We start from the raw sequence: 16,767 nt of genomic DNA, 5'->3' as shown, positions 1-16,767 counted from the left end.
CACGATACCTCTGCTATTATTAGGGAATATTAATGCCAATACAGTTTTTGGTTAACTCACACAAGCATTTTTCTGTCCTTTGGAATTTTAAAGGTATGTTTATCTGTTCTGTTCTTATAACAATCTGGCTTCTAAAACAAAACAAAACAACCCAAATTGCTAGAACCCATAAATGTATTTCTTAATCTTCTTTTCTTTACTCTCTCAGAGAAATTAGACTTTGGAACAGTGCAGTGGAGATACCTTGTGTCTATTTGAGTCTTGGGTCTCAGCAGGAAAGAGATGGCACACTCAAATTAGGATAATTTTATAAAGAAGATATTTACAATTGCATAGACAGGGTGTGGAGGAAACCACGGGAGTGCAGTCATTGGGGATCGTGATAGCAGAGCTGGTAACACCCCTAAGCCCAAATTGACAGGGTAGCACGTGGTTACTAGAAACTGAAGGGCATCGAGTCTTCCAGAGGGCTACCTTAAGAGGCTTCGATTTTAGGACTGTACACAGAGACAGCCCCAGATGTCCCCACATGGAAAGGACATGGGAATAAAGGCTCTTCCTTTCCTCATCCCTGCTGGTCTATTCCATTGGCCCAAAATAGCCGCAGACCACAGAGGTCAGTCTTCCAGGGCAAAAAGTGGTTTTGAAAAGGACGGAGAGTGGATATGGAGGGACAAAGAGAAGACATTCAGTATAATAGGCTTTCTCTGAACCTCTCTTATTCTGCCCAAATCTCTGTTATGTGTTACTGGTGCTTTTCCTGCACTTTTGTTATAATTCCAATTATTAATGGGTATTCTAAGCCTTTTACCTATTGAGAATGTCAGATATCTGCTAATAAAAAAATATGCTCGTATACTTAACCCATGTATACCTTGTATATAGAAGGTATGCCCTAGCCAACATGTATATAAATGCACAGATATGAACCATGTAGCTTTCTTCACATCACCTAATCTACCCTGCTCATCAGATCTCCAAGACGAATGGTTAGAAGGAACCTTTAGACGAAGTGGACTAGCTTCCTTTACTTCTCTTGATTATATCAGAAAAATTCTAAGAAGCATTCTTAAAATGACTATAAATACATCTTATTTTTAAAATAATTTTGATGCTGTTTTGTTTGTAAATCAGGTACTATGACTGTAAGCAAACTTGCTACTTATAGGAATCCTGCAGCAAATATTTTTAAAAGATGAAAAACATTTTTTTTTAATTTTTTGTTTTAAGCCTCAAGGTATTTAATAATTTTCACTGATACAGGCTCTCTACTTATTATATCAGCCTTGCCTAACCCAGTGTTAACTCCAGTGAAAAGTGTTTTAATTAATTGACCATGAAGGAAAGTGGGGTTTGTTTTTTTGTTTTGTTTTTTGAATTAAAGTTTATTGGAATGTGTTTCGTTGACAGAAAGTGTAGTTTGTAGTAATCGACCTAGTTTAGCTAAGAGACCTTGGGCAATTCACTTCTCTGAGCCAAGTATCTTCATACATAAAATGTGTAGGTACTACTAGATCCTTGCAAAGATTCCTTCTGGTTCTAATAGTCCATGACCACCTTGCCATGACCACATAGGAATTGGAAAAAATATGCCGTACCCTATTTGTTCCTGCTTTGTTCCTAGAGAATCTGTTGGTAACCAATATAGTATTATATTTCTCATTCATGTACACATTTATTTTTATAGATTTTGATGTTCTATGTTCTTTATTAAGTATAAAATGGTACTATGTATTGTGAAGAATGAGAATGTGAAAGTTGAACTATAGAAATGTTTTCTCGTAGACCTGTCGACTGTTGCGACATGTCTCTGGGACAGAACCTCTTGAAATAACCTGTATACACGCAGAGGAGACATTTCAGGTGACTGGCCAACAGGTATGATCAACGACGGCAGGCTGTTCCTTCTGTATTAAGTCTTCTCTAAGCGTCATAACAAGTTGTGTGGAAGGAAGATGTAAATGGTTCTGCGTAACTACAGGGCAAATCTAGCAAGAGAGATGAAGATAATGGGGTTTTTGTTGTTGATGTGCTAGAAGATAGCTGATATTCTATTGGGTTAGCTCTTCTTTTGCCAAACTGGAGATTGGCACCATTTAATTGATGCCCTAGTTTTTATCTATTTTAGTGAAACTCTTTACAATGCAGGTTGAACATGTTTGAAAAGTAAGTTATCATTATGTAACAAGCCATAAAAATATTGACATGTTTTGACCCAGTAATTCCTAAGGACATAAGGAGATTAAAAACAAAAAAACAAAACAAAACAAAAAATGATGTTTGTTAAATTACTTATAATAAGATTCAATTGGAAGCAAAATAACTACCTTAAGTTAGGCGAATAATGACTTACCATAATAATTATGATAACTAGAATTAGCAACATTGAAAAGCATTTTGTTACAAAGTTAGGTGATCAGAGCAGCACACAGGTTTGTATATATACTATAATTGCTATTATATGAAATGCACATATATAAGAAAATGACTGTGGGAATGAAAGTTCTTGTGCTTGTTTGGCAGAACAGTGAGTTATTCTTTTCTGAATTTTCTACATTTGTCTTCGTAATTTTCAAAGCCTTTAAAAAATTGATATCCCATTTACCACTGTCCCTGTCAAATTCATTGAAAGAAGAACGTGAGGGACAGAACTTCCTTCCTAAGCCCCCAAGTCCAGTGGACCAGGTGTCCCTGTGCATTTGTCATGGTGAACTGGAAGGACCTTCTAATTGCATTAGGTGTCAAGCCCCTGGATCTATAGTTGAGAAGGGCAAAAGTGATTTAGAGACGGTGGTGGCGTGTGCCTTCCCGCCATGTTGGGTGTTGGAGGGGTGATCATATGCTCTTCTGTAGAGAACAGTGTCCACGGCCTATCATGGAAGCAGGAACTACATAGTTACACGTGGATTTTTGACTGTGCAGAGATCGGGGCCCCTAACCCCTGTGTTGTTCAAGATTCAACTATATATGAGTAACTCCCAGCATTGATCATCTGCTGAACAATTTATTATAACCAGACAATCTCCGTCTATTGGGAGAAACCAAGGCTTTCATATTGGCTTGTCCAGTTGGGAGTCATCCCACTTGCCTGGGCTAGAAATGTATTTCAGTAGCACTAAAGGATTTGACTCTCCTGCCTATGCAGTCACCTCTTGGTTGCAGTTCTCTACTTACAGTATTTTTGCAGCAGTGATATTAGGAAAAGCCAGGTTTTCTTCCTAAGGATGATAATAGAACCTATTGTCAACTTCTATAACTCGAGAAGCTTTTTCAGTTCCTATCGCCTCAGCTTTTACTCCTACTCTTTGCCATCTGTCTCACAAAGGGATAATTTAAGGACATTTGTATTTATTTCTGGATATCTCTGCTTTAGCAATGTCATTTTTGTATTTCTTTTAAAATGTTAGGTTGTATCCAAGGCACAGTTAAACAATTTGCACATTGTGCAGTGGCTCCTGGTTGAGAGGGCAACAGTGCTGAAATCTAGCTTGTAGTCTGCTGGCAAGCCATGTGTCCGTCCACCTTCTCTGAAGATGGGGAACCTTGTTCTATTCATAAAGCTGCCAACAGCTTGTCAGGCCCTGTGCCTGTGGGATTGTGCCCATCAGGAAGAGCACCTAGTTATAATTTTCTCAAGGTGGCATAACTTGGATCACATCAGTCTTCTGAAAGCTTTCCAATGACTTCCTGTCTTGTTCAGAGTAAAGTCCAGCCCTTACTGTGTATGTTTCTCCATCACATGACCGCTCACCACCTTCCTGTTTTCCATGTCGGTCCAGTCACACTGGCCTCAAACACACCAGAAATGCTCCCATTTCATCCCAAACTTCTCTCCCTGGATTTCCCTGTGGCGCCCCTCATCTTCTGCCCTTCTTTGCTTAACATGCCGCCTTTTCACCGACCACCTAACTTAATGTGACCACCTAACACCCTCCATCTTCCTTACCCTTTATATTTATACATATCACTGTCTTCAAAATATCTTATATTGGCTTACATATTTTTTATTTTCTCTCTATAATGTGAGTCCCTGAAGATTTATCTGTTTTGGTCACACCTGTTTTCCCAGGGAACATGGGTACAGTGCCTGGCACATACTAGGTGATGAATAGCCATGTGTAATAAGTCCTCACTGAACATCCATTGATAGGTTCTGTGACTTTCAGTGAAACAAAATTATGTATAACAAAACCAGTTTACCCTAGGCTAACTGATACAAACAAGAGTTAAGTTCCTGTGACATCTCATTGTTACATTGTAATGACATTGATCTAAACAACCTAATTTGGGGATCTGCTCTATTAGTTACTTGGTATCTCAGAGCGTCAGCTTCTCTAGCTATAAAATGGGAATAAAGCTTATTTGGGAAGAGTAGTATTTTCTTTGTTATTGAGGAGTAATGTTAATGCCTATCAAGCACGTAACACAGTATCTCAAGAATATACTTACCATGTTCTCATACGTGTGTGCATGTTACTACTTCTACCATTACTACCACTACCAATACTAATACCACCTACCTACCATTACTGCTACTGTTACTACTGCTACTAGCACGACCACTACTACTAAATACCACCACTACTACGACCACCACCACTCCCACCAATACTACTGCTGTTACTACGACTATTACCACTCCCACCATCACAACCACTACCATTAGTGCTACTGCCTACCTACTGCTATTACTACTGCCAGCACTACAACTCCTATCTCTTCTACTATTGTGTGCAATACACTCTTTGTAGTCTGAGCATATCTCTTTGAATTAAGCTATGGAAATGACTTTGTTGAAACAGAGTTTTCCTTGAATAAAGATAATTGTTCCCGGCCGGCCGAGTGGCGCTTGGTTAAGAGCTGGCTTAGAACACCAGCTCTGAGCAGCAGGGCCCTGGTTTAGATCCCACATTAGGGCCAGTGACACTGCGCCCTCTACAGCTAAGATGGTGAACAACAGCTTGACCTGGAGCTGGGCTGCCATGAGTCACCGGCAATGGCATAGGCTGTAGTGGGCTGCCATAAGCTACCGTGAGTGGGCGGCAGCCAGTGTGAGTGGCCGGCAGCCGGTGTGAGCTGCCAAGAGCCGCTGTGACCAGCTGTGAGTGGCCGTCCAATGGCAGCGACCAATCTGCCATACCCGGGAAGAGCGCAATGATAATACCAACATGGGCCAGTGAAGTAACGTCCTCCACAACTAGACTGAAGAACAAAAGGACAGCAACTTGTCTGTTCCCTTCCCCGATTCCCCAGTGCTGTTCCCCTCCCCCAGTTCCCCAATAAAATCTTTAAAAAAAAAAAGATAATTTTCCCCAAATAAATGTTTGTATACAATAATGCCTACTATTCATTGATAGATAAGATTATATGAAACTAAGTTTTGTTCTCCCGTGAATCTCCATATTGATCAACATGGGGCTTATGTGTGGAAATTACTTCATAGTTGTTGATTGAATCGATTTGAACAGTACAGACAAAATTTGGTCTCCAATGAGATTCTGAGAGCTAAGATTTTGAAATTCCCACCTGTGTTTAATGTGTTTCTTTATTAGATCATTTCTGCGGCTGAAACATTGACATTGCATCCATCTAGTAAAATTGCTAAAGAAAACCTAGATGTATTTTGTGAAGCTTGGGAATCCCAAATCAGTGACATGTCAACATTGCTGAAAGAAATCAATGACGTGTTTGAAGGAAGACGAGGTGAGAAATTGTCCATATGTTGAAATATATTATTATTTTCAAGTAACTCTTTCAGTTTTTTAATGCCAAGCTTCAGATGTAAAATGAATTATCTTGTCATAACCCAACTGAGTTATTTTTATAGTAAACTATCTTACACAAAAATTATGAAAATAATATTTGTTCTTTATTTTAGTATTTAAGCAGTAAAATTTGTTGTATAACAGTGTAGATTTTGTTGAATTAATATTACCACTCTAGTTTTCCTATTGCAATTGTCATTTTTTATCTTTTAAATTGTTTTTTAGTTGTAGTACAAAGATTCTTTTGCCAGACAGTAATTATCTGATTTAATTCCACTAATTTCATAATGAAATGAATGTAGTTATTTGATTTTTGAATTGCTTTCCTTCCACTTGGATGGAATCTCTTTCCTTGATGACTCCGTAATCTTGGAATATTTCCTATGGTGGGTAAGTTCATTGGTATTTTGACAACATGTAGAATAGCACCATACAATGTACAGGAAGGCATCGTTTTTACTTTTTATTTTAATATCAACTGGGAATTTTGTTTATTTCCCATTGTATTGTCTGTTCTGTAGTTTATGTGCTTTTATATATTTTTTCTCTTCAAATGGCTTCTGTTAGTGTCAAGCATGCTTCTTTTTTTTAAAATAAAATGGCAATTAAACTCAGAATAATATCAAATTCCATATTTATTTATACTGAATATGAACATTTAAAGTTCATATTTTTGAAAATATCCTTTTGGGATAATTGCTGATATGCTTAAACATCAGGGAATGGTAGACTTTGATGTAACATAATTTATAAAGTATAAGAAAAGTTTACCATGCTTCTACATTTAAAGATTTCTGTGATGGCTAGTGCGAATGGCATATCACTTTGATGCTTTTATAGAGTACTTACAGTTACATGGGTTTTTATGTGAGGCAAGTTTCATGTATTAAAAGGTAAAGTGATATAACTAATCCACATTTAAAGAAGAATGATCAATGATCTCTTAGCCGTAACGACTTGTTTCGGAAATGAAGTGGCCTCCCTCGTGTTTCTTAGCACTAGTATCCACTGCAGATAGACCCGAGTTAAAACAGGAAAATCCTATACTTACTTTTGGGCTACATGGTCACTGTAGTTTAGTTTACTCCCAAGCTGGATATTATGTAAATGATCTCTTCTTTAGGTTTGTGTAACTTACCCTAAAAAAAAAATCAGGGTTACAAAAAAAAACAAAGAAAGAAAGAAAGGAAGGAAGGAAGGAAGGAAAGGAAGGAAAGGAAGGAAAGGAAGGAAAGGAAGGAAAGGAAGGAAAGGAAGAAAAACAGGGTTACCTTAACCTCCTTAGGGTTGACCAGAAATCCTTGTTTAGGAGGGAACCTCTGCTATATTCAATTAATGGGACATCCATTGTTTAAATGGTAAAGAACATCACTGTTCAGAAGGCATCCTTAGGTGGGGTTAACTGAGATAGAGTTGCTTGAGTTCTTGTACTGCCTTTCTTTATCCCAACTTTTATCATGAAGCTCACAAGAATAGCTTTTTCCACAGAGAAGTCCAACTCTGGGTCAGCCATTGTTAATTGGACTGAGTCCAGTGTCACAGCGTTGCTCTCCCTGTCCTGTATGGTGATGACAGACCTGCCTGTTACCTTGTGCCCTCTACTTTCCATATGAAGGACAGAGTGTATTTTTCGGACCCTGATTTCTCTCTGCTACTCTCATAACTCGTGTTATAACCATTACTTAAAAGCCTTTGCTGTAATCTAGTCACCTTACTTCCCTGGATATCTCGACTCCCAAATTATCAGATATGTTTACACTTCATCATTTAGCCAACCAATTAATTGGCAAACGATGAGAAAGAGCCCTCAGTGTTCTCATATTTGAAGTCCATCTGAGAGCTAGGTTTTTGTCTTCTTTATCTGAGACACTTAAATTTTACAATAGGGCCTCCTGGGTTTGTCTGAAGAACTCAGAAATCAATACTTGTCTTCTGTCCTCTTTGTTTTTCACCCAAACCTCCAGGGAGGCCATGGTCTTCATATTAGAAAGGACCAGATCAAAAAGACTCTACTTTCCCATAGTAATGAGTAGGTGTCCGCATTTAGAATTTGAGATTATTTTCGACAAATGTTAAAACGAAGCAATCTCTCAGAGCTTGCAGACTATCCCTCCTTTCAGGAAGCTGAACTTCCTTTGTTTTGAGCTGTCTTAGAGTTAATACGACTAAGCTTCAGGTTTTAAGGATGTATGTGGTCGCCCTGTTTCAGAGCTCTGCACATCATTTATCACTTGGCAGATGGGAGGCATGGGTTACTGTGCATTGAAATGGGGGGTACAGGAAGAGGAACATGCTTGTGGATAAATACGAGCTTCTTTGGGGGGCGTAGGGGTCTGGAACGAGGGAGTCATCCGTCCAGAGATAGATGGGGCGATGACAGTAGAAATGGACATAAGAGGACTGATATAAGAAGAATTTTACAACTAATGTTGGTAGGATTTGATGATTAATTGAATGTACACATATGAGAGGTTTCAAGGTTGACAATTGGGTTTGGATTAGAATATTTCAGTCCTACTTCAGAGGTTAGCTAATAATCTGCCTATCCTTCAGTGATTAAGGATTCATTTTAAGTGGGTCTCAGGACATTAATTCTTTTTGGATTGATCATGCCATACAGAGCCCCTCCAGAATAGCGTAGCATATCTTCAGTGAAATAATGAGGTTTATATGTCCTTGGAGAATTCGTTTTATTCTGTAGACATGCAGAAAAGCTCTGGGTATCGAAAATGAGAGCAGTACTTCTCAATTCGGTTTTCATAAGAAATCATTTTGGTACCTTCATAAGGCAAGAGGGCCTTTTGAACTTAATTGTGAACTTAATTTGTCTTGAGGTATAAACTCAGAAGCAAATATGGCAGAACTGTGGTGTTGATTTAGGGAGTATTAAAGGATTTAGTGCTTTCAAAATAATTCTATAAATCAAATACCTGAACCAAGTATATTTTCCCCAAATAGTCCTGTTTTCCCAATTACTTCTAATGTTTATAATGTGTTCTCATCAGAGACAGAAATTATTTGTTTATACTACCTCTTTAAGTTGATATAATAGCTAAACATAATTGAGTAACTGCATTCTTGCTGTGCTTAGAATCAATAGCAATAGACTTGTATGGAAGAAACAACTACAAAATTAACTATAAAATAATTCAGATGCATCTTTTTTGATATTTTATTAACTTTCTTGGTTTGTACTAGAATTGGGGAAAGAGGGCCAACCTTGCCTACGTGGCATTTGAGGAAAACTATCTGAAGAATGACCACTTTTGCAACTATCCTCATATTTGTAAAGTATTCTGAGTCTCACTGAAGGATGGGAACAGGGAGCAAAATGCAGTAACTAAAAGAGGGCCCTAGGGATCGGAACGGCCAGGTGATGAAGAATTGGTGAGCGGTAATGGTAGCAAACCAGATTATACACGGGCTCTCTTTCTAGTGTATTTATTTCCCCCTACCTCCTGATTTTTTTTTGGTAAGATTTTATTGGGGAATTAGGGGAGGGGAACAGCGCTGGGGAATTGGGGGAAGGGGAACAGACAAGTTGCTGTCATTTTGTTCTTCTGTCTAGTTGTGGAGGACGTTGCTTCACTGGCGCAAGTTGGCACCATCATTGAGCTCTTCCCGGGTGAGGCAGATCAGTTGCCGGCTTCTGGACAGCCGCTCACTGCGGCTGCTGGCTACACACGGTAGCCCATGGCAACCCACTGCCACAGGGGCTGCAGCCTATGCCGTTGCTGGTGACTCACGGCAGCTCAGCTCCAAGTTGAGCTGTTGTTCAGCATCTTAGCTGTAGAGGGCAGTGTCACTGGCCCTCATATGTGGGATCCGAACCGGGGCCCTCTGGCGTCCCAAGCCAGTTCTTAACCATCGCGCCACTCGGCCGGCCCCTCCTGATTTCTTTAGCTCTGTTGTACCTTGCAGAAATAAGAGCTACTGAAACTGTTGGCTTTTTTTTTTTTTTTCCTTTTGTAGAGTAAATGTGAACATTTCAGGGTCACGGGCACCATGGAGGATCACAAGGATAGATAATAGAAGATTGTTCACCTAAGCTAATTAATTATACTTAAGCAATGATTATGCCCTCTTCTCTAGCTAATGAAGAGCACTTTTTAGGGGTATTATGTATGGGGTTCACACTGTTAATTAAGATAGATGGTGAAATTTGAGGTTCTGAGTGACCTGAAGAAACGTTAATCGCCTCACAGCGAAATCAGGCACTTTTTATATCAGGGTTAGGAGACAAGGCATGGAAATTACCACTTCCTCTTTAAAATTTTATTTTCCTCTCACAAGTCTGAGACCAGAAAACTATGAGTAAAATTCCCTTACAATTATGACATTACAAAGAAATGATTGGAATCATAAAGCTATTAATAGTTCCAAGAACCATTAGGGCTGACCCTTAATGACAGTTCATCTTGTAGATTCGCACTGTTCAACAGAAATATAATGCAGGCCACATATGTAATTTAAAATTTCTAGGAGGCACAGAAAAAATTTAAAAAGAAACAGGTAAAACTTGTTTATTAATAATATTTTTGTTTAACCCAACATATCCAAAATATTATCATTTCAGTTTATAATCAATATTTAAAAATTGGTGACATCTTTTACATTTTTTTTCTTTATATTACATCTTCAAAATTCAGTATGCATTTTACACTTACAGCACATCTCAATTCAGACTGGCCATGTTTCAGTTGGTTGGTTGACACATGTGGCTAGTGGATTCCAGATTCAACAGCATACTTAGATGACATTTTAAATGTGTTATGAACAGGTTTGCCCTGTTCATGAAATAGTCATTCTATAAGAAAAGGCATGATTTAGTGTTTTTACATTATATTTACTTTTATTAGGCAGATCTGTATGAAATGGCTCTTTTTTGTTTTTCAAAGTGGTTGAATATCAGCAATTTTATATGGTTCCACCCAATATGTTATAGCTGAGCACACTTTCCTTGAAATCAAGAAACAATTACTGCTTAAATCTCATCTTGAATTTTTATCCCAGATATAACAAACTAGCTTTTAAAAAACTCTAGCTTCCATTGTAGCCTGACTTTATATGTGACCCAGAAGCTAGAAAGATGAAAGGACAGGGATGAAGTGGGCATTACACCTTTCCGTCTTTCCTGCCCTGTGTTAATTCCCAGGCAAGCGTCTGTCATTTGCATTCGTTCATCTTCCTCTCTTGTACACTGGCGTTGTCCTCTTCTCCGACTGGGAGAATACATTAGGAGGTTAGGTGTGAATGACTTGGTCTGGTACGTACAGAAAAGGAGGCAAGCACCAGTAACGGGTACTGAAAAAAGAAGAATCTGGTTTCATTAGAGGCAGGATGCTACGAAAGAATCCACTATGAGTGAAACTGGTTGTAAGTGTAAGTAAATGTCCGTGAGATAGTGCCCTTCTGCCGTTTTGTTGGAGGAGGTGGAGATGGGCCAACATAGCTCCCTCAGAGATACAGCTGTGAGTCTTCATGTTCACCAATCAAATTACAATTTTATTTCTGAATCATATATAATTAATAGACAAGTTTATAAAAACTAATGTACTAACAGTCCTGCTTAATAGTATTTTAAAATTAAAATGTGAATAATAGAACATGTGTTTTAAATTATATATGTTATTTGTAGGAGAGAAGTATGGCTACCTTTCACTTCCAAAGCCAATGGTAAGTGGAGGAGTTTTGTACATTTCAGAATGCTTTTGTTCAGAATTCAAATATGCTCTTGCTGCCTGTTGCTAACACCCGCCCCCCAACCCCGCCCCATAACCGACATTACTAAAAACACGATATTCAATGCTAATTGTTCAGAGTTGTTATTCTGAATAGCAATCTAGATGTAACCACTATTCTGATTATTCATGTTGGATTTTAGGGCTGAGGGACTAGGAAGCAGATTTTATGATTAATAAGAAGTCATAATCTTAAGACATTTTATGTTCTTCGTATCTTGGGTCTAATTCACAAGGTCATGTTGGTATTTTCTGCAAGCTAAGAACTTTCTTAATGTTCCCTACCTCAATGAAAATATGCCCTCCTATTTATATTTAGAGACTTGAAATGTATAGCTTTATATAACTGAAACTGATGTATCTGACTGCATTTCAAAATAGTGTCCACTAGATGGCAAACTTGGTTACATTATTAAAAAAAAAAAGGTTTCAGTATCTTTTCAGGCAATTCCCTTTCTGTCTTCATTAAACACTTCAATAATAATTTCTAAAAGTGAAAATAAAAATAATGAAAACACACCTAAACTTAAAAGAACAAGTTGGAGTGTAAACTTCTAAATAAAATAAACCCTAAAAATCAGTAGGGCATTCTTAACTGTCTCAAAGCCCTTACCAATTGCTTTATAGTCTACTAGATTAAGGAAGAAGATACAGATGATTGACTTTACAAGGAAGAGCCAGTTCAAGAGATCACTGATAATCTCTATTTATTTTATAATGAACATAAGAGGCAGCTTGTATTTGTGTGTGTGTGTGTGTGTGTGTGTGTGTGTGTGTGTGTGTGTGTAACGTCATAGTTCCCCTATATTTATTTTCTGTCCTGTACCTTTTCCCATTTCTTCTATAGTGAACAGTATTAGAAAATCTCAAAACGGCTACATTAAATGAGCAATTATAAACTATGGGATAGAAAAAAAGGGAAAGTTGAGGTTGTTCTGTATGACAGTAAAATGAGTGACAAGAGCTGGTAACAAGTGACAACTCGTGGTAATAATAAGGGAAATAAAAAAACAGGTACACATGTACCTCAGAGGTACTGGTGATGATCTTTTCTTAAGCTAAACAGGCACACGAATGTTTTATTGTAATTTATATTTTATGTACATGTGAGTGTGAGTGTGTGTGTGTGTGTGTGTGTGTGTTGTTTAAATAAATGTTTCCTAAAAAAAGAATGGCTCCCTGCCTCTTCTGGCCCCTTTACCTCCACTAGCCCCAGCTGTCTGGAACTCCTGCCCCTACTAGCTCCCACCAGTTCGCAGCATGAGAGCAATGGCCACTCTGGGCTGCCATCTCCAGAGAACTTTTGAATATGTTTTTCAAAGAAACATTGCTATTGGTAGTGGTTTCTATTCTTCTGGTTAAATAGGCATCTATGGGCCAGCCTGGTAACATGACTACCACACAATGTTTTCTTCTCTCCGAGGGGAGGTATAGTTTGAGTTCCAAATAGCTTACATAGGAGCAAATTTGCTGTTTCATAAATAGAGGCCTATCAAACATGTTGGTTCAAATACTAAGCCCTAAATTCTAAGTATTATCTCCTGTACAACCTGGGTAGAGGGGCGGGAGTCAGGATGTCAGTGAAACTAGGGTGCTGAAATTTAGCCTCCAAGGGCAAGATTGGCTAAAGGAATTGAATTCCAGACTCATAACATTAGGAACATATAGATGACTACATAAAGTGGCTAATTTTATTACATCATTTCATAAGAATAATTCAACAGAGGGGCCAGGAAGGTTTGGTGGTATAATAACCGGACTCTGAGAAAACTGCTGAAGTCTTTAAGTCCTTCGGGGACACTGATGTGCTTTCCCTGGCCCCAGAATTCTAATGACCTGTTCAAAGCTGAACTCACACACTAGTCAAGTACTTGTAATTAGTTATTTTATTAGTTAGACTTAAACAATTTAATATAGTTTAAGTATGGACTGAAAATGTTTACATTAAAATTTTGTTACAGGTGCTTTGTTATGCTTTCTAGTTCTGTTGTATGTCCTCACAATTAACTGTACTGCTTTTAAGATATGTTAATCTTTTTATTGTCGCAGAAGAATAATGCAAACCTGAAATCATTAAAGCCAGACAAACCTGACGCTGAGGTAAGAGCTTTTTCTTTGGGATAGTCTAACTTCTAATCTTCCTTTTACATCAGTAATAACAAAATTGTTGTGATCAAAATGCATATTTTATAGGAGAAAGCCAGGATAGCAAAGCTTGGACTTAAGCTGGGTTTGCTCACCTCTGATGCCAACTGCGAGATCGAGAAGTGGGAGAATCAGGAGACCGAGATTGTTCGATGCGGACGGAAGATGTCCAGTGTGGCCTATTCTCTGTATTTATTTACTAGGTAAATGTAGTTACATTGTGATATTTTAAAATCAGTTTAATAATATCTAGTGTCAAGGAAGAGTGTCATGTTAAATCATTGATAGGTTACAGTCAGTTTCATATACATGGTAAAACGCCTACATGATTAGTTCTTACGACAATTAAGTGACTGCCACAGGAAGACATTTACAATATTTAGGATTTAGATTTAGAAGGGATACTCTTCTAGGTTTGTATCCTATTCTTTTCATAATTTTGAAATAAGTTTGCATTCTGCTTTTTTTCATCAGCATCTCTCCCAGCCAGCACCAATACATTTAGAAAACATGCCTTTTAAATCTTTATACAAATGATTGATTAGGCACAGATCAAAGAATAGAGCCATTAGGCCTCCCGCCGCAATAGAGTGCTAAATCTCCATGAATTAGGATTGTCATTACGTAGCAGAGAATTTCCCTAACTTGACTATTATCCGACCTACATTCTTTGTCTTGTCCACATTACAAGACTCTTGATCAAAGGCTTAGTTGAAGTCAATGTTGATCACATTCCACAATCTTCCATTATAATAATCTACACACATGGTATAGTACTGTATATATGATATATAGTAATGGTACGTATAGTAATTCCATGCTGTTAAATACTTATCAGTTATGTGCTCAATAATGTGTTCTAGAATTTTCTCAAGGAATGACTTCAAACTCTTCACTAATTCTCTAAAATCTATCTTTTTCAGTTTTGAAAACCTGGAAAACACTTGATATGTCCAATGTTATGGCCTCTCTCCTACTCATTTTGATCTAGAAAATGTTAGCAATGGTGTACACCTAAATTGTTTCAGTATTCTGGAATGTAATCCATTTGGCCTGGAATCTTAAGCTCAATTAAAGTAGTTAGGATCTCTACAACTGTATGGACCTTGGGGTTCAATAAATAGCACTCTTTTCTCTTACCCATCTTCTGAACAAAATGAAAAGATAAGCAAAAGAATAGGCAGATGGGAGTCAGTAACATTTATATTGATAAAGCTGATACTGGATAATGTAGTTTATATCCACAGACAGGTAGGATTTTAAACACGATCTCCAGAATTAAGAAACTTTACTCCATGGGGACAGAATGTGTCTCTTAAAACGTCTAGAGAAGCAGGTATCTCCCAAAGGCAGCTTTACTTCCATGAGAAAAAGAAAAGAAAGGGCTACCATGTCAAATTTATTTTCACAGTCACCAGGAAGACTGAAAAGATAGACAAGTGTCTGCCTCTTCTATGGAGTAGCGTACATGAAACAGCAGAGAGAGGCGAGGGATCTTGTGCGAGCGAAGATTCCTTCACGTGGAAGAAAGATGAGGAGTGGGGAAGAAGCCATCATTTCCTCTTGATGAGTCTTCTCCCTTTTCAAGATAGATAATTCTTCTAGGTGGTGAAGGAGAAATGAGAGTTGAGTGATCTTGTCTGTGTTTAGCAGTCACTGGTCAATATCTTACCGTGTTTTCCACCATTGGCGACCTTTCCCCTTGGTCGTTTCCTTCCTTTGTTCTTAACTGTGTTTGGCAGGGTTCTCCTGGGGTTGAGTCTCCCCAGCACTAACTCTGACCTCCTTCTTTAGTTCGTATCTTTTAACAATCTGACGAGTCAAGTCTACAAACGAAAATAAAATCAAAATCCTTTGTTTACTCACAAAAAAATGCACAGCTTAACTGAAATAACAAAGATCTTTTCGGCTGGAATCATGCTAAGTAGCTCATGGTGAGAAAAACCATATTTTTAAAAATACTGGAGAAATACATTATTACTTAATAAAAGTAGTCAGAGATATTAAATCTTCTCAAAAGATTCATCATATTTTTTTTAAGCTTGTAATTGCCCCTTTTATTTTGTTTCTCATTTCAGAATGTTTCAGCATGATACGGTCAGCGTTTTTTGTTTTAGAGTCAGAATAGTGGATTTTGGTAAAGGGTGATGTGCACCCCACAGGGGCTAGGAAGCCTGAGAAGCTGCATTATAGGTGGCCGGGAAAACTGAAGCTCTGTGGAGTGGGACTTGTTCCTGGAATATAGTTATTGGACAGGGACACTGAAGTTCAGGAAAAGAAAATGGATTTTCTGTAATGGGTAACACCTTGTGCCATTTTGACAAGACTTGGTAATATGATTGTGGTAAAATCTCAAGCTGGCTTTGTTTTCTACCCACATTGTCAGTATACCTGTTTTTTTCCCAACAGTTGTTTCTGTCTTCCCTTATGACTGCAGTTTATCTACCTCATCTAGTTGCTTCTTTCTGAGACTCATCCGTTGGCCTTCACCGTATCCAGTTTTGTAGTTTTTCTGGGCAGTTTTATTTCTCCTTAGGCTATTGTTTAATGTTGTCTTAATAATTTATGTACATTTCTTAATAATTTATATAACTTCATATTTCTTAAGAGTTTATATATTTTAGACTTTCTAGTGTCCTTTAGTTATAAAAAGTTTCAACTTTAAGAGTGCCTTTTAGTTTTTAAAGTGGTTTCTGCTTCAGAATTGCATTTGATCCTTGCAACAATTTATCAGAGAACAGGAATAATTTGCTCACATCTCATAGCTATTAACAGGCAGAACTGGTGGCTGCTACTAGATTTCAGATCTTCTGACTCATGCCTAGTCTGCTACTCTTTTTAATGCATTCTGTTGCTCGTTGTTGTAATTTACTTTTCATTTGTAGAGGTCTGAATTCTTCCTGGTAGTTTTCAGGCTGATCTTCCCTAATCTTGTGATGACAGTGGTACACAAATATCATTATGGTTATTTTATAGATTCAGAATTGAAACTTGGGCCGGCCGAGTGGCGCGATGGTTAAGAACTGGCTTGGGATGCCAGAGTGCCCCGGTTCGGATCCCACATGTGAGGGCCAGTGACACTGCCCTCTACAGCTAAGATGCTGAACAACAGCTCA

General features: G+C 38.0%; 1 protein-coding gene across 2 annotated transcripts in view; it reads left to right on the top strand.

The window, feature by feature from the left end:
• The window catches only part of CTNNAL1 (catenin alpha like 1), a 64,793-nt gene that overhangs the window by 42,159 nt on the left and 5,867 nt on the right, over positions 1–16,767 (top strand). For both annotated transcript variants that reach the window (XM_019635888.1, XM_019635887.1), the window contains exons 10-14: positions 1,786–1,878; positions 5,553–5,703; positions 11,404–11,441; positions 13,556–13,606; positions 13,700–13,854. In XM_019635888.1, coding sequence (XP_019491433.1) covers positions 1,786–1,878; positions 5,553–5,703; positions 11,404–11,441; positions 13,556–13,606; positions 13,700–13,854 — 488 coding nt within the window. The remainder of the gene's footprint in view (positions 1–1,785; positions 1,879–5,552; positions 5,704–11,403; positions 11,442–13,555; positions 13,607–13,699; positions 13,855–16,767) is intronic.

This window comes from Hipposideros armiger, unplaced genomic scaffold (genome assembly GCF_001890085.2).
Source record: "Hipposideros armiger isolate ML-2016 unplaced genomic scaffold, ASM189008v1 scaffold_24, whole genome shotgun sequence".
In the NCBI taxonomy this organism is placed as follows: Eukaryota; Metazoa; Chordata; class Mammalia; order Chiroptera; family Hipposideridae; genus Hipposideros; species Hipposideros armiger.
The sequence above is the reverse complement of the archived record's forward strand: the minus strand, read 5'-3'. Positions and strand labels throughout refer to the sequence as shown.